The sequence below is a fragment of the Tinamus guttatus genome, unplaced genomic scaffold (assembly GCF_059628265.1).
Source record: "Tinamus guttatus ecotype Peru unplaced genomic scaffold, ASM5962826v1 Tinamus_guttatus_pri_ptg000287l, whole genome shotgun sequence".
NCBI classification, from domain to species: Eukaryota; Metazoa; Chordata; class Aves; order Tinamiformes; family Tinamidae; genus Tinamus; species Tinamus guttatus.
This window is the reverse complement of record NW_028288821.1, coordinates 13,334,673-13,351,976: the sequence shown is the minus strand read 5'-3', so window position 1 is coordinate 13,351,976 and position 17,304 is coordinate 13,334,673. Positions and strand designations below refer to the sequence as shown.

At 52.3% G+C, this 17,304-nt stretch overlaps 1 protein-coding gene across 2 annotated transcripts in view; it reads left to right on the top strand.

The window, feature by feature from the left end:
- Positions 1–10,412: 10,412 nt before the first annotated feature.
- Positions 10,413–17,304, top strand: part of LOC104569789 (gamma-aminobutyric acid type A receptor subunit theta) — a 69,625-nt gene continuing 62,733 nt past the window's right edge. The window contains exons 1-2 of one of the 2 annotated variants that reach the window (XM_010216788.2): positions 10,413–11,026; positions 14,779–14,867. In XM_010216788.2, the coding sequence (XP_010215090.1) occupies positions 10,947–11,026; positions 14,779–14,867 (169 nt within the window). In that variant the 5' untranslated portion in view covers positions 10,413–10,946. The remainder of the gene's footprint in view (positions 11,027–14,778; positions 14,868–17,304) is intronic. The other variant, XM_010216787.2, reaches the window with a different exon arrangement.

Genomic DNA, 17,304 nt, shown 5'->3' with positions numbered 1-17,304 from the left:
GCGAGGGGAGGACAGCGCGTGCGGCTGGCATTTCTTTAATCTCTCAAACCTTTCCTCGTTCTCTCTGCTTGCAAACTCCTGCGCGGCCGCAGCTGCCACAGCATCCACGCGTTGCCGTGGCGACAGAGCGTGTGCTCCCTGCTCCGGCCTGCGGGAACGCTCCGCGCGCCCGCGACTGGCACCCAGGGACAGGTGCGCGCCCAGCCGCTGCTGTCCCCTCGCCAGGGTTTTCCTGGGCTCCTTCTCCCCAGAACTTCCGTGCTGGGAGATGATTTACCCCTCGTCAGCTCCTTTGAGATGTCATCATCGGTGCTTGACTTAATCAGGACATCTCGGCATGATAAACAGCTTTCTCCTGACCCCTGTGCTTCTACTGCACATTCGATATAATACAGCAAACAGCTCTCCCACTCTCTGCAATGCCTCACTGCCTCCCCGCCCCGTCCTGGGAGATGGAAGGGACCTGAGGAGCTGTTCGGTTTGCAGAGCTCCCCTCTGCTCGTGCTAGTGCTGTGCTAGTGCTCCTCTCCTCTTCCTCAGCAGTGCTAGTCACGGGCAGGGCTGAGTCGCTCGACCCCAAGCCACCAGGGCTTCCTTCGGAGTGCGCTTAAAGAGCGTGACTCCTCGGGCATGTCCTGCAGAGCCAGTAGGAGAGACAGTTTGATCATCTTTGCTGCTTTCTATTGGGGTAAAGATACATGGTAATCAGCCTGCTGGGTTCATGCAGGATCTGGAAGCACTGTCCAGTGGGAATGCTTGTCCACGCCAGATAGTTCTTTCTCCTTGGCTTTACAGCCTGCACAGGCTGTGAGGGCCTACTCTCCTTGACCATTCCTGTTTCCCATTTAAAGGAAAACACATTCTTCCCAGAAGAGGTTTGCCCTTGAGCAGCACTCCAGCAGTGCTTTACAGCTCCCTTTGCAGTCGCTTTGTTCTCCTGATTACCTGCAGAGTTTCTAAGAAAAGTTAATTTTGCCCATGAATGTTTTTAGGATGAAAACAGGTCACCCCTTGATTTTGTGAGCAGAGAAAATGTCATAAATAATTAAAAACACCTTGGAAAAGATGAAATGGAGATGCTTTGAGAAGGTTCACACTCCATGCCCACACCTGAATTTGCAGCATGGACATGGCCTAAATTTAAGTGAACGGCTTTGAGGAAGTGCTTGTGTTGGCTTCCACTTTCTGCCACCTTCTGCAGCAACTGGCACCAGCATAAAGTGAATGCAACATGCTCCTAAAGTGTTCTGCCTTTGCACTCACTTCTGGCTGGTGCTAGCTGCCGCGGGACGTGTTGGCTGCTGGACAGTCAGGTGTTCAGCTATTGCTTCGATTATAGATATTCCTGAGGAAAGAGACTTTTCCACCTGAGCAAAGGGCAGCAGAGCAAGACAGGCAGCTTCCCAGCACGTGAAAGGCTTGGGAATCACACTTCCTCTCCCTGCCATATGTTGTATGGGGAATATGTTGTATCTCCTCCTCTCTGACAAGTTTTCTGGTTATCACTTTGTAAAAGTATTTTTTTCCACTTAAAGTTCAAGCTATGGCAAGTTTAGCCACACAGCTAACAGAGGCAAATTCAGTGTTATCAGTGAACATCCTGGTCTCTCAACATCTTCATCCTGCAAACACCTGCTTCAGCCCCAAAAGAACCCTGAACCTGAGTTTCTAAAGAAAGAACAATAGATTCATTTTCTCAGAAAGCAATCATGGTACAAAATGGAAATGTTCTGCAGTGAGAGATTTTTTTCTTTTCTTCCATGCTCACGATAGAGTATCAGTAGATTTTGTTCTGATAAATGCTGCACTGCTTATCGGTTTAAAATTAGTATTATGTCATATTAGAAATGACTAAAAAGAGTTAAAAATCTTTATGCTGAATATCTCAGAACAGCTGTAGTTAGCAAGTGTATTTTTTTCTCCTCAAATTAGGATAAATCAAGCACCAAGTTTAGGATTTCCTGCAGGATGCAAGTCCTGTTACAATGTGGTTTACAGCCAGGCTGGGTGGAAAAGCACCAAGATGGAAAGAACTGAGCTAAAAGGTTTATCTTAATTATTAAGACTATAGAGCTGAGCACAGGGAAAGCACAGTCTACTCCAACCCTACTAGTCACTCGCTTTGCGAGCATGAACAAGATACCTTGTCTTATGTTCCCAGAGGCTACATGGATGGCTGCCTCCTCCTGAGGACACTGCATGCAAGTCTGGCTATGCTGAAAACAAAAGTGAAAGCTGAAGGTGTCTGAAGGGACAGCTGGGGTCCCCTCTGCAGCATGTGCTGCCTGAGTGGAGCACAGAAAGGCCATGGGTCCACATGGCCAGTCCCAGCCTCCCTGGGACACCAGGGCTTCCCATGCCATGCTATTTTTCCTGGAGGGGCCTTTGTGCGGATATTTATTGTTCAGAATAGAAGTACATTAGTCCAAATCAGCGTGCTCGACTTGAATCATAGAATCACAGAATCCTTAAGGTTGGAAAGGACCTCTAGAGATCATCTAGTCCAAGGCCCCTGCACACACAGGGTCACCCAGAGCATGTGGCACGGGGCTGTATCCAAGTGGGCCTTGAAGACCTCTAGAGAAGGAGACTCCACAACCTCTCTGGGCAGCCTGTTCCAGTGCTCCGTCACCCTCACCGCTAATAAATCATAGTTAATGAGTGTAGAACATGTCTTTGGAGGTCTTCTGGACCACAGCTCTTACCTAATGCTGAGGATTTCTTAAAGGAGTTGTATTAAGGATGGTGATTGCCATTAAAGGACAGGACTTGAAAGCAGGTGAGGTGTCTGGGGTTGTGAGGAGAACAGAACTATGTGGTCACCTCTGCAGCTGCAGATCCTGTGGGTCTCCAAGGAGCTGGGCACAGGCAGGAAGGACTTTTCTCTGAAGTCCTTTGGATCTAAGCTACAACACATCCCACAAGAAACAGCAACTTCAGCTGCGATGGGACAGTCCTGCAGCGGTTGCATGGTCCTGGCAGCGAAACCTGCCCAGGTGCCCTCTTGCTCTGCTCCTTGCCTCTCCCTCACTCCCCTCTTCTCCATCTTCACTCAGCCTTTAATCTCCCTCTTGGTCCTTCTTTTGCTTTGTTTCCATGCCCCCCTCCGCTGCTGCTCCGGCCCTTCCCTCTGACCCTGCACACACGTGCAGCCCTCGCGCCCCGCAGCCACCCTCTCCTCTCGCAGCCCTGCGGAGGAGTCACCCTGCACTACTCCAGTACTCCCCGCCTGTTGCCAGGCAACACAGCATCACACGGATTTCACTCCCAACCTCCTAAATAAAACACATATCCAGGGTGTTTTCCTCGCTGCTTCTCCAGGGAGGGGCCTTGCAGGCTCAAGGACCAGGCAGACAAAGTGGCGTCCAGCAGCTGCTGGCTTTGCCGAAGCGCTGCTCGGGGCCACGGCCCTTCAGTATTCACCACACTCGCCCTCTTGTCAAACCTCTGCTTCCGAGGCCACCAGAGCCTGCAGGATCATGTCCTTCGGGCTCAGGTTTTCCCCACTTTGCAGCCCAGCAATTCCCTCCGGGAGCTCATCCTCAAACCATGAGTATAGAAAATCAGACCAGCTCATGGACAGTAATGGGTCTGTACCAGCAAAGAGAGCTTTAGGGGACCTGGGTCGCCGTCAGTCTTGGGGCTTGATGGCAGCAGTGCACAGGTCAGGAGAGCCCATGATGAGGCAGGCAGAGACAAGGCGCCCTGTAACCCCTGATCCCTGCTGAGCTGTGGGGCCTGGTTTGGCCCCCTTTGGGTGGTAATTCCCAAGGATGCGTCTGGTCATGATGTGGGTGGCCAGCAGGACACAGTGCCATTGCCCTACTTGCTTTTGTCCCCCAGGAACTACTCTGTCAGTGTCCCTGAGCCAGCATGGGGGATTTCTGTGTCCTCTCTCTCCAGGGAAGGCCCTGAAGGGCCCACACTCAGCACTTTCCTGTCCATGCTGCACAGCCATAGGGGTCTGCTAGAAGGACTTGTATCAACCCATGGGACCAGTGAATTGTCTTTGGTTATAGCGATGCAAATCTAGAATAATTCAGTTCAGATCCAGGCAGTTTTCTCCAGTATCAACAGCATAAAAGGGAAGGAGAGCTAGGATTAACACAGAAATCATTTCCGTTCTTTTCTCATCCAAGGTAAATGTATTTCCCATACAAAAACTCCCCCCTTACACTCTCATCTGCAACAGTTTTGCAGCTGTCAGTGCTCCCGCAAAGCCTTGCACCACATTTTGGCTGAAACCAGGTGCCTCCTCCAGCCACATCCCTGCTGTGAGGCTGGAAGACAAAGGCTTGGGAGCAGGAGGAAATATCAGAGTGCATCTTTCCCAGGGATTCACTTAGCATGTCCCCCACTTTCACCCTGCATGCTACTGGCTGTCTGCAGGTGTAATCTGTGGCTTTTGACACTTTCACGAGAGTTTTGCATGCCTGTCTACAGAGTGAATGCTAAAAATGACTTCAAAAGACTTCAAATGACTTCAATGATTTACAAAGTCCAGAGCTTACTAGTTGTCAGTGGGTTGATGCACTGTCATACCTGCTTCAGGAGCAGGACACATGTCTTGCTGTCTTCCTTCCCACAATGTATAAATTGCAGTTCATGACAGCAATATCACGCTCCTGAGAGCAAATTTTGACACAATTATCACCCTTCCCAGGTCACAAGAGTCACTCAGCTTTTGGCCACCTGTTTCAGAGCTGTCAGCCAGAGCCCCTTGCAGTCACTGCCATGGTTCAACATCATGCAGAAGCACATATGAATATTATCTACATAAATTGCTGAATTAACTTGGACCACACAGCAAATCCCTGTGAAAATGCGCTGTGAAGACCTTGGCGCAGGCAGGAATTCTCATGGAGGAAGCACACTTTTTCCAGGACAGTGTATGCCTTCGGAAAGCATATTTCATGCGTCTCCTCCTGCATTTCCATACTAACAACCCGACTCAAGAACTACACTCATCCCATCACAGAAAAAAATCTGCCAATTAGTGTAGATAACCAGGCAGGTTAGAGGTAAGTAGTAGGAAATACCCAGACAGGGGACATGCTTGACCTCCTCTCCTTTGGGGCCTGCATATCTTATTGTGAGCTGTGGATAGCTCCCACCGGGTATTCATTCCTGAGGACCTCAGTGCCGACCTAGGCTCACTCCTGTCTTCTGCACAGGATGTCTGTACTCAGCTCCTGTTCAGAAGGGTACAGACAACTTGCCACCTCCCTCACTGAGCAAACACTTCAGGCACTGCCCTGAGGAGGAGACCCCTTGTACTTTGTCACGGGATAAGCTACAGACAAGGGCTCACTCGCTCCAGCATGCCCGTGCGAGATGTGGGCTTGAGCTGCCCACATGAAGGGAAACCAAGCACAGGCACCACGCACTGTGCAGGAATGGTCTCTTCTGCTGCAGCCCTTCAATGTGGCAGGTCACACTGCAGTGTTTGGGAGGAGGTAGTGTCGGTGGCACATGCAGGACCTGCTCAGAAAACCACAGGGCCCAGCTGCAAGGGGCTGCGTGCCGCTTGGCTCCTCAGGCCTGCAGCATGATGGTGCTGGGTCACTGATCTCCTCAAAGCAGGACTGCTGGGGCGTAGACAGGGAACTGCTCCGTGTTCCTAGGAAGGAGAAAGAGGAGATGCAACCTTCCACCCCTGTGTGGAGCTCAGGAGCACATTGTTTTACTTAGATCCCCACAGTCCATTTTGCTGCCCCTTCAAGCACTTTTCCTGGATGTCCATGACTAAACCCAGCAGCTTTAGCTCTGAAAGGGGCTTTCCTGCTGGCATAAATGGGAAGGAAAGGCCGTGGGAGTTAGAGGTGTTACACCCTTTAAAACTGGGGTGCCTTGTGGGAGCCTCAGGCCCAATAAACACACTCTGTGTCAGAACAGATCTCTACCATAAGCTGTAATGAGTAGGGAGGCATTTTCTGGCACTTCGTTAAGTGTCTGCAGGGGCTGAAGGGCCTTGTCCTTGCCTTGGGCCCTTCACACTGCCAGTCATAATACGATCGGAAATGCCAATCCCAAAGGGCATTCCTGCTGTTCCTAACCACAGCTGCGGAAATGCAAAGAGAAAATAAACTTATAGCCTTTTTTATGTTAAGTTCAAACCTGGGCAAGCCTTTGCCACAGACCAGGAGTTTATGTTTACAGCTCTGAGGTGAGACTTGCAAGTGGGATAAGTCCATGGCTCATCATTGCAGTCAGCAGGGCTGGGCGGGCAGACATACACCCACCAAGGAGCTGGCCCCAAGCTCTGCACAGCGCTCAGTAGCCACAAGACAAACTCTTAATCACCTTGTGTATGGCTGTGTAAGTTACACACTCCTGAGCATGCACACAGGAGCAAATTCAGACCTTCCTGAGCACCACAGCTCTGCTAAAGGTGTGAGTTAGCCCTTAGGCTGCTCTGGAGAATGGACTTGCCTAACTGCCATAAAACCAGCCTTCTGGGGCAGCTTAGGGTAAGGTTGGAACACTCCGGCCATGCACCACAGGCCCAGCATGCAGGCAGAGTTGCTGAAGTGACAGTCCCAGTTGTCCGGTCAGCTGCTAGGGGTTGGCAACCCCATGAGTACATGAGGTGACAGCCTGCAGTCTTCTCTTCCAGGGCTGCTGCTGGAAGGCGATGACATGGTGGAACACTTGCCATGCAGCATGGCTTCAGCAGATAACCTTTCCTGCAGGCAACCTGAAAGCTAGAAGCGCAAAGGGTGTCTGGCTTGGTGAGGTCAGGCCTGATGCAGCCGTGGTGTGAGTGGGAAGACAGAAGCAGCATGGCACACCAGGCAGAGAAAACTTCCTTTGCCTTGGCCCTTCTCTATTTTCACCTCATTTATTTTCTGGGAGTTTTCCGCGTTCCACACAGGAAGGCCAGCTCTGAGGTTGAGGATTTTCTCCTTACTGCAGGGCTTTTATTACATAAGCACTTCTGTTTTTATTGCCTGGTTTGTTTTGCTTTCTCTTCTCTTGTCATTTTTTCCAGAAGAACAATCATCTTCTGCTGGAAGTTTTTGACTTGATATAAGTGCCAGCTCTGCCTTCTCCTACCACTATGGTAGATGGGCAAGGGAAGCTTTCCCACCTTGGATGTGGACACTTGAGAAAAGTGACACTTGCATGATAATCATAATGTCAAGGAAAAAAGCTCCTTGTTCTCTCCTTCTGCAAGAGGGCAACATGACACCTCTTTGGGGCTGGAGGCAACACTTCCCAGTTAAGCAGTCCTGGGGCAAGCTGTGTTTCAGATGCTCCTTAGTGCTAGCTGTAATTATAGTATTTCCTAATGTAGGACACTCCTTACTGAAATATCTACCCACAATCCACCTGCTGAGTGCATCTGTGTATTTGGAGAAGAGGTCTAAAGCACAAGTCATTATTGGAGATTGTCCTTCTCCCTCTCTTTCCCTGAAAGGTGAACACAATATGATTCACTGCTTCACTCAGTCACACCAATTGCTCTCCCAGGCAGTCACCCCAAAGGTGAAGGCAGCATTCATGTGAACACCAGGAAATACCAGACACCATGGAGGAAAGAAGAGACTGAGCTTCCTGTGGTAGCTGTAGACCCAAAGTCATGATTCACATTACACTTTTGGCACAACACTGACTGTGACTTGAAGCCAGGTGTGCCATGGAAGGCAGTGGGGCATGCAATGGAGCAGTGAGTAATAGAAGAATAAAAATGAACAATTTAATAGTGGAAGACAAACAGCCATGAACAAAATCCTCTGTGGCTTGTTCAGAGTGATTACAGCCATAGCATACCATTTCTAACAGCCTGGCTGTTTAGGGACTTGGAATACAAAGTTCAGAAAAAATCCACTGCCCTGCACTTGCTGGGGAACAGGTAGCTCCCAAGCAGGAGAGCAGCCTAAAAGCAGGGGAGAGAACCATCCTTTGGGAGTCTGGGAGGGACTTAAGGATCCCCATCTTCAGAGTGCATGAAACAAAACACCCATTATCATCTTCATATATCAAGTGTGCATCAGCCCTAATGAGCCTCAGCAGAGATGGGTGACTAATTCCAAAGCAGTCATTTATTTGGGAACGCTGCTTCAGGTAGATTCAAGAGTACAAAAAACCACATGCAGTGGCTGACTGGTCAGATAATTCATGTGCCATGGCTTCTGCTCCTGACTAGATCAACTTGCAAGCACAAACCTCACCCTTTGGGAGCATACCTTTTCCTCTTCATGTATGCCTCTAGCATTTCCTACCCGCTCACCTTTTTACCTGGCAACATACAAGCCCAACTGGTGGGAGAATGCAGTGCCAGTAGGACAGAAAAGTGAGGAGCAGGATGGCCCAGGAGAGGCTACCTGGAGCCTCCAGAGCTATAGCAGAACCAAATGCTTCTCACCTCTCCCTGGGAACTCCCTGCTGGCTGCTTAGTTCAGATCAAGCGCTTCAAAACTTTTTGCCCAGGACACAGGGACACATTAAAACTAGGGCACATCTGAGGGTGCCTAGCCTGGTGCCACAGCCTCAGCAGTCACACAGGGCTGCTCTGGGCTGGGGTGCAGCACCAGCCATAGCTGGACATTGTGGTTGAATCCCTGTGTCCGACTGCCACACAGCAGATAGACCATGGGGGAGCCTATGCATGCCATGCAGCACCCCAACCTCTTCCCAATGTGGGACCCTGCTAGCATGTGAGGAGGGAGCGACACTGGTGGGCTTCAGCCCAAAAGGAAACCCAGTAGGAGATGACTGCCCCAAGCAACCTGCAGCAAGGAGAAATGGAGGGGCCTGAAGTAAAGAGTTGCACCCCCAGGTCTCTGTACCCTGCCATGCCTGCACCTGCAGGCTCCCAAATCCCCCTGCACTGAGCACACAGGCTTAGGGCACAAGCACCCGGCTCCTCCTGCACCCACCTCCTAGCCCAGCCCAGCCTGGACCTCAGGCCAAGCTGCGCAGCTTGGGGCTGGCAGGGCCCCAGGCTCAGACCATCCTGCAGGCACCGCTCCCTCTGCAGGGTCCCTGTCACCTAGCTCACCCCACTCACACCTGCAAAGCTCCCTCCATTTCTGCCTCTTGAGCTGAGGGGACTCAAACCAGCAAGTGGAGCTGCGATATCCCAGCTTCTCCCGCTCCCACCTGCTCCAGTCTTCCTGCATTCACAGGCCCCACGGCCAGAGGGACATGAGCACCCGAGAGAGCCCCATGAGAGGAGGATGGCACTTACCCAGCCAGAGGTTTCCACACGGAGCTGCCAGGTGCCCACAGAGGCAGGAGCTGGGGCTCTCCTCACACCAGGGCTTGGGCTCTTCCTCCTCAGGCTGCAACTGCAGCTCCGCATTCAAAGCGCTGCCCAGACTATCGCTTTTTTCGCAGGAAAAAAGTCCTCCATGGAAGTACATTACTGCATGACTGAGCTCCTTTTTTTTTTTTTTTTTTTTTTTTTAAAGGTAATACTTAGTAGCTGGTTCAGAAGGTTGCACTGTGAAGACTTGCTTGATGTTATATCATTTCAGCAGGCAAAGCCACAAAGTCCAGCCAATCATCAACAGCACTTCTGGGAGCTCAGACGCCCCTTCCCTACACTTTTACTGTGTCCATAGCACTGCATCCTCCAGGGAAAGCAGAACTGGGAAGCACAGGGTTTGCCTCACCCAACAGGAAGCTTCAGGAAATCATCCCAAACTTCTCACAGAGATGCCACCAGGCCACTCTGCCTTGCAGCAGGCAGAGGCCAGGAGCCCCTCACCCTGGTTTTTATCTCTCTCTGGCCAAAGAGCTCAGCCTTGGCTCATTGCACTGATGTCAGCTGCAGCCCCGAGCTGCTGGTGCAGCTGAGTGACTCTGGTCCAGGTGCATCCCCCTGCTTGCCAGGGCACCACCACCCTTCCCATCCCATCTGCTCTCTTGTCAAGCAGCAAAAGGAAAAAAAAAAAAAAAGAAAAAAATAAGTTGCCTCTGCAAGCCAGCAGGGGTTAATGTTGTCAGCCATGACGTCAGGATCCCAATCTGCCTGGAGAGCCCCCCTCCCCATCCCCAAACTCCTGCTCTCCTCCCCTCCTCCTGTGACTTTGCAATGAACAGCAAAACTCCACAGGAGCTGCGGCAACAGCATTAGGGAGACGTTCAGCTCTGCCTGCCTACGAGAGTCGCTTTCTACAGACGGCAATTTATTTATTCTCCACGCATGCATATATGTATTTATATATCTACTGGGCTGCATTTGTTTTTCCTTTTTTTTTAACCTATCAGAAAACCCCCAAACCATCCGAGTGACAAGCGCCAGAATTCCATAAAAATAAAAAAACAGAGCCTGGTGGTGTTGCATGGCTCCCCCTTTCCCCTTGCAAAAAGAGAGGGAGGGGAGCACAGGCAAGGGTAGGTGAAATCCAGAATAAAATCACATTGCTAGATAACTCACGCCTCCCTCCTCGCACACACACACTCACTCACACACACACATACACACACACACACACAGACTCTTTCTCCTCCTCCTCCTCTCGCTGAAGGTGGGTAGCAGGAGCCATGCAACATCTGCAGAACCGGATGGCAAAAGAGCAGGAGGAAAAATAATCCAAGTGGAGTGCTCAGGGGACACCGAGTTCCCTTTTTCTTTTTCCTTTTTTAATTTCTTCTTCTGTGTACCTGTGAGATTCGATTTCACATTTTGCTGAGCCCATTTGGGGGCATTTTATTTTTCTTTCTCTTGGGATTTTCTCCATTGCCAGAGGATGTCTCTTGTTGAGAGGATGCTGAAAGGAAGAAGAAACGAATTCTTTGACTGGCATTGAAGGTGGGGGGGATATTTTTCCCCCGCATTTTTTTTTTCATTATTCCTTTTCTTTAGGAAATCATTAACGGGGGGGGGTTGGTTTCTTTTTTCCCTCCCCCCCTTTTTTTGGAGGGGGATTTCAGAAGATCCATCCTTCTTTCCCCTCCCCTCTAAGGATTTTTTTCCATCCTTCGTCTTTGTGGAAATGTGGACATTTCAGGCAGGCAGATTGAGTGGAATTGTCTCTGCTTTAGCAGCGCTTTGTCTCGCCTGCTGTGCGCAAAGGTAAGGATTGCGATCCCAGGCTGCAGGGAAGGGGGGCCCATCCAGGATGTGCTTGTTTTGTTTGGGGTTTTCTCTGTTGATCTGTGTGTGCGAAAGAGCAGGGGGTTCTCTCCCCAAATTGCTTCCCCTGCTGTTGTTATTTCCCAGCCTGTGCCATTTTAGGAGAAGGGATGCTCATACATGAGATGTGCAGCATGGAGCAGTCTCCCTGCAGACAGAGCCCACCTCAGCCCACTTGCAGCATGCCCCCCTGCCATCCCTCCCTGCGTCGTGCACGACCGGGGAGAAAACAGCAAAATGAAGCATTTTGCTGGGGAACATGGTGTCCATCTGCGCTGCCAGACACCAGGCTGTGCGCATAGGGCTGCCTCGTCCGTGCCTGCACATACAGTACGCACGCAGCCACACTCGCAGCCAGGCGTGCCGTGCCTGTCCCCAAGCCGCGGCTCTGCGGCGCGCGGGAGGCAGCGCCTGCATCTGTGCCTACGGGCAGCTCCGCGGTGTGGAACGGCCACCAGCGCGCGGTGAGCGCGGAGCGTCGCCGCACACGCACGGCCAACCGTGCCCGCCCGGGCGCACACGCATGTGCGGCGCAGCAGGCTCGCGGGGCACAGCACGGGTCACCCGCCCCTGCACGCGTCCAGATGTCTGTGCGGATACGCTGGACACCCCAAATGCGGCTCTGCCCCGAGCACCCAGCGCAGCCAGGGGAGCAGCGCAGGTCCACCCTGGTCCCGGTGCGCAGAGCACACCTGTTTGCTCTGACACACACAGTGCCCTGCTGCCTTCGCCCGCAGGCAGGGGCTGCGTACTCCCCCTCACGCATATGGGCAGTTGTCCCTGTGGCTGCATGCTCGCAAGACGCATGGAGTTGCTGGGGAGGTATCTCTGGCATCTCCTTGCTCTGCCGTGCACGCTGAGCCGTGCGCTCCCGAGCGAGGCACGCGTGTAGCTCCCTGCTCCAGCTTGCAGGGCTGTGTATGCAAAGATTTATGTTCCCATAGTTATAAACAAGCACATGCGCAGCTTCGTGCCCCCCTTATCTATACCATTCCTGGGTGGTTTACTTTATACAGAGGCTCATACAGAGACACGCTTAGAGGTACTGTTTGACCAAATGAGTAAAGAGTAGAGTCCACATCAGCAGCATTTGCTCAGACATGTCCTTGCATGCGCATTTACATCTGCTAATGTGCAGGACTGAGAGCCAGCTGAGACTCGCATGTGCATCTCCGCACACCTTGCAGGCAGCATGCACTCTTCCCAGGCACACATGCCTCCCTCTCCTCCCACGCATCGCAGCCAGCAGCACACTGTGCATGCACGGAGACACTTGGCTGCAAGGGTACGTGTACATGGAGAGCACATGCACGCCCACATAGTCAGGGACACAATATTCAAACGTGCGCTTCACAGGCTGGGTGCACATGCTCCCTGCGTGGATGCAGACCCACATTCCCTGGGAATAGCACTCATATGCAGCTGCGTGCCCACGGCTGGGCAAATGCATGACTCGGCTGTTCATTGGGAGGGAGGTGGCCTCACAGATCAAAGGGAGCACCAAGAGGGGACCTTAATCATGATGCCAGTTTATGGCCTCCCTGGGCTAACATGTAGCTGATGGGGAGAAAGGGCCCCTAGATCCCTCTTTGCTTTGCCCCTGCCTGCAGGGCCTCTGCCACAGTTTGCTCTCTCTGCTTCCGTTTCCTTGCCTATAGGAAGGGAGTAACGCCACTTCCTGGGCCTATGGCTCGTGCAAGGCTAAGAAAATACAATGCCTAAATCCCCTCAGGACATACATATTATGTCCATGCTATGCATATGGCTATGTGAAAGTCTATATACCCAGGAATATCTAGAGATGGACAAATACTGGTGCATATGGTCAATCCACAGAGAACCTATATGCACAAGCACAGTCAAAAAGCTCACAAACCTGCCCAGAAATCCACAGATGCAAGAAGATTTTGCATGTGCAGGTACAGTTTTGTGGAAGTGTCCACCTGTGCGCACCTTTGCCTCACTTTTACAGTGAATAAAGCACTGCAATGAAGAGTGCTACCCCTACAGGGAGCACACGCAAGATCTCTGTTCAGACCCCACGTCCCCCTGCCCCGTGGGCACAAGTGCTGAACAGGTTGTCCCTGCACCAGAGCTGGGCCCTGCAAAGTGCGCTGTCTCACATTCTCTGTGAGCTGTTCACATGAAAAATGTGTGCACGTGCACAGCCCGAGCATCCCCAGCTGGAACATGCATCCAGACCTGCCACTGGTCGCAGATTCCCCCAGCCACACGTGTGCAGGGAGGCTGGGCCCCTGGGAATGCGGTGCCAGGCACCTGCAACTACCTGCCCTATGCACCTGCATGGGCAGCATCCACACGCTGTGTGCTGACTGAGCAGCCTCTGCACCCACACTCACTTCCACGTGGACCTGGTCACACCATTAGCAAACATGTTTGTGCACGTGTTGCACGCGCAGGACTCCAGAGCATTCGTGTGCCTGCATTGACAGGCAGGGAGCCTGCGCACCCACAGCACAGTCAGGAGAGCATGCAGATGTGTGCAGGTACCTGTGTGCACCTGCACAGAGACGCCGGCGCAACGCCCGAGCGCGGTGAGACACCAGGCAGTGCGGTGGTGCAGCCTTCAGCCCAACAGGCCCTTGGGAGGCAGTGTTGACAGGGACACATGCTGTCCTGGAGGGGGGCTGCAAAGAGTAGTATTTGCCACTGGCCTGGGGTCTCTATTCTCATGGAAAATAGGGGATAGAGGGTGACACAGATGCTGGGTTTTAAGGTGGGAAAACGTACAAACCCTGCAGCATTGGGTATGTTCAATATTTTTAGCATCCTCTGCTTTATGGTTTCCCTTCCTTAAATTTACTTTGACTCTTGGGCTGCCTAAGAGGAGCCCCCCTCCTGCTGAAATGCCTGGAGGCCCTGGGAGAGCATCAGTGAGGACGGGCAACCCCTGCCAATGGCAGACAGGGGGCAGGGGCAGGGCAGACCATTTCTCTGGCATACAGAGCCAAAGATGGACTCTCCTTCTCCCTGCCGCTCTCTCTTGGTTTGCGTTGCTAAGAAGCCACAGTGATGCTGAGAGATACAAAATTTTTTTACATGCCAGCGATTGGCTTTAACATCATGGTTGTGGGAAAAGGAGTGTTGGGGTTTAGCTTTCCTTCAGTGATAGGAAGAAATATCTGGGTGCCTTGAGGTGGCACTGGGATGCATGACAGCGTAGGGTGCATGTTTTGCAGGGGGAGATTTGTGTCCTGGGGAACTCACTGCATTTATGTTGTATAAGGGGGAAGAAAGTGCCCAGCGTGGCCGGGAAGGCGAGAGAGCCTTGCAAGAAGGACCGCAGCAGCCCTATGCGCAGAAATACCTGATTTGTGTGTGTGTGTGTGTGCGTGCATGTGGACCCCCATCCGGGGGCAGTGGGAAGCCCGGGCGCTGCAGGTCGGTGGCCATGGAGAGGTCCATGCGGTAAGCAGGGCCACACCAGGGCAGGCGCCAGCGTGCTAGAATATCCTGGGATTTTGGGGAGTCCAGGACGAGTCCAGGAAGAGGATCCAAAGCCATGCTGTCCTCCGGAGCCGAGGGCGTCCTCGCAGCTCGGCACGGCCCCATGGCAGAGCGGCCGCGGGACAGAGCGCCGCGGTGCAGCTGCCCCATAGCCCAGCAGTGCTGCACGGGATCCTGTGCTGGGGTCCGTGGCGTGACGAGGACTCTCTTCTTTTGTATTTCAGCCCCTCCACTGGGAATATTTCCGTGGTGAAAGAGATTGTGGACAAATTGCTGAAGGGCTATGACGTTCGCCTCCGGCCTGACTTTGGAGGTAGGGTGACCCCAGTCGCGCTGCCGGCACAGCACAAGAGCGGGCAGTGGAGCACGGGGCTGCGGCTGCTCAGCAGCAAGGCTGCTTTGACTGGGTGCAGCACACTGCCAAACTCCCCCTTCTGCACGCTCACATCTCCCGAAATCCTGCTGCTTGTCAGCCTTCCTCTCCCTCCTTCCTTCTCCCCCACTTTTCTTTCTTTGCCTCCTAGTTTCTCTCTTCCTCCTCCTCCACCACCTCCTCTCCTCCCTCTGCTCTCTCCTCCTCTCCCACCCTGCTCTCAGCGCTCCCTTCCTCACTCCCGTAATGCATGTCATCGCCTCCCTGGTCCCACATGAAGCGCAGAGCTCTGTAATGCACCAGTCAGTCAGGAAAAAAAAAAAAAAAAAAAAACCTTTTGTCCAGGCTCAAGTTTGCTGAGAGTCATGGAAGACCAGAAATAACATATGAATATGTATGAATATAAATGAAAAAAACAACCTCTCCATCCCAAATTTGCCATTTCTACAGACAGTGACTGTAGCGTTCCCCATGGCAGGACATGTCTGGGGACATTTCCTGGGGACAGAGACACACTGGTTTTCTCTGCTCCAGACATCCTCCATGACGGGCAGCAGGTCACAGCTCCACCACATTCCCTGCTCCTAATGCCAGGTTCTCCTGCTGTGTTCCCTCTGGAGGGTCGGGGTGGCTGCCCACATGGCTCTTGGTCACTCTGTCTCCACTGCATCTGGGGGACTGCAGCAGACAGCCCTGCCAGGATGCACCCTCACTAACCCTGTGTGATGAAGTATCAATCGAAAGCTGGTGGTCTTGCTGCTATTTGGCAAAAAATGCTGGTATCTGCAGAAACATTCTTGGGTCACCTATGCCACTCAAGAGTACTGCGGGGTCTATTAGCTGGAGAAGCAGACTGTGGAAAGCCCACAGCTGACCACATGGTGAGCTGAGGGCTGGAGTGTGTCTAGCTTCAGCCTGCCAAGCTTGGCTATTTTTGCTCTTTCCTGGGCAATGCTACTTCCTCCTCCCAAGGAGTAGTGTGGACTTGGAGGATCTTCAGGCTGCAGGAGAACAGGAGCTATATTGAGAAGTTCTCCAAACAACTTCTGGGAAGCAGATTCATGTGTGTGGTCTCAAGGGACATACACCAGAGTCAAGTCAATGGTGGTGCAAAAGAAGATTTTTTTTTTTTAAGTGAAAGGCTTGGCCTGAACTCTTGAAGTCAAGGAAGGGGGGAATATCATCCATTTTGGAAGTCTCCCTGCATATTCCAGTTTTCTGTGACACTCTAAGATAAACCATCTTCCTCTGTGGTTGAGCTCAGGCTTCCCTGCATTTCACACAAACCTGCCCCCATCCACTCGCTGTTTGGTTCCCTTCCAGCAGAGATTGCCTCCCTCTGTGCACACACCGTCCCTTGGCCATGCACACACCGTCCCTCGGCCCTGCACACCTCCTCCCTCCCACAGTGCTGCACGGGCTATCAGGAGGGCAGCACCAACCACTGCTGCACTCGGGCCCCAGGGAGAGCCACTGGCTGCAGGAGACACTTGCCCCTCTGATGGGATCCCTCCGTAGTGCTGGTGCATTTGGGAATTTGCTTCAGGAATTTGCAGTGGGATGCAACTTTAGCAGGCTTGTAGTGCCCAGCAAGGAAGCGGGTAGCAGTGAGCCCCCCTCCTCCCTTCTCTCCTTTGAATGTGCAATACGGCTGGATTTGATTTAAAGGGTCTGTCCAGGAAACACCGAATGTCCCTATTAGCTGACCAGCACCAATCACAGAAATTGGTGCAGTCACATTTTATGAGGGGGAGAACTGCAGAGATGACATAAAAAACTGCAAGAAAACCATCTTGTAGGCTATTGAGATGATTATGATACAGTAAAGCAGTAGGTGATCTGGCTCCGCATAGGCACAAAGCAGAGGGGCAAGGGGTGATGCAGTGGGGAGCTGTGAAGGTGCCTGCAGGAAAGGGGTCCTGGTCACAGCCTGTCCGCTCTGGTCCCTCATGGCACCCAGTCTGCCCTCTGGGGCATGAAGCATCCCTTCTTTCAGCTCGGGCAAAGCTGCTTGGTGCAGGCACTGCTGCCTGACCTGCCAGCCCTGTGTGGTGCAGGAGTTGGGCTGAGCAGGCACTCAGCTCCTCCTGACTGCAAGATGGATGTTTCTGGGGAAAACATTGCATTTTATTTCAATTTACTTTGAATTCCCAAAGAATAAACAGTGTTTTCCTCACTCAAGCAGAGAGAGAGAAAGACAAGGCTAACGCTGTTTTCTGCATGCACCTCTGTTGCCCTTCACCCTTTCTTGTCCTTCCCTCCCCTCATAAGTGCAAAGTCCTTGCTGACAGCACCAGTGATGGGTGCCTTTGATGCTCGCTATGCAGTGATGCCCTAGACAACATCACTGGCTGCAGTATGTCTGGCCCTCTACCCT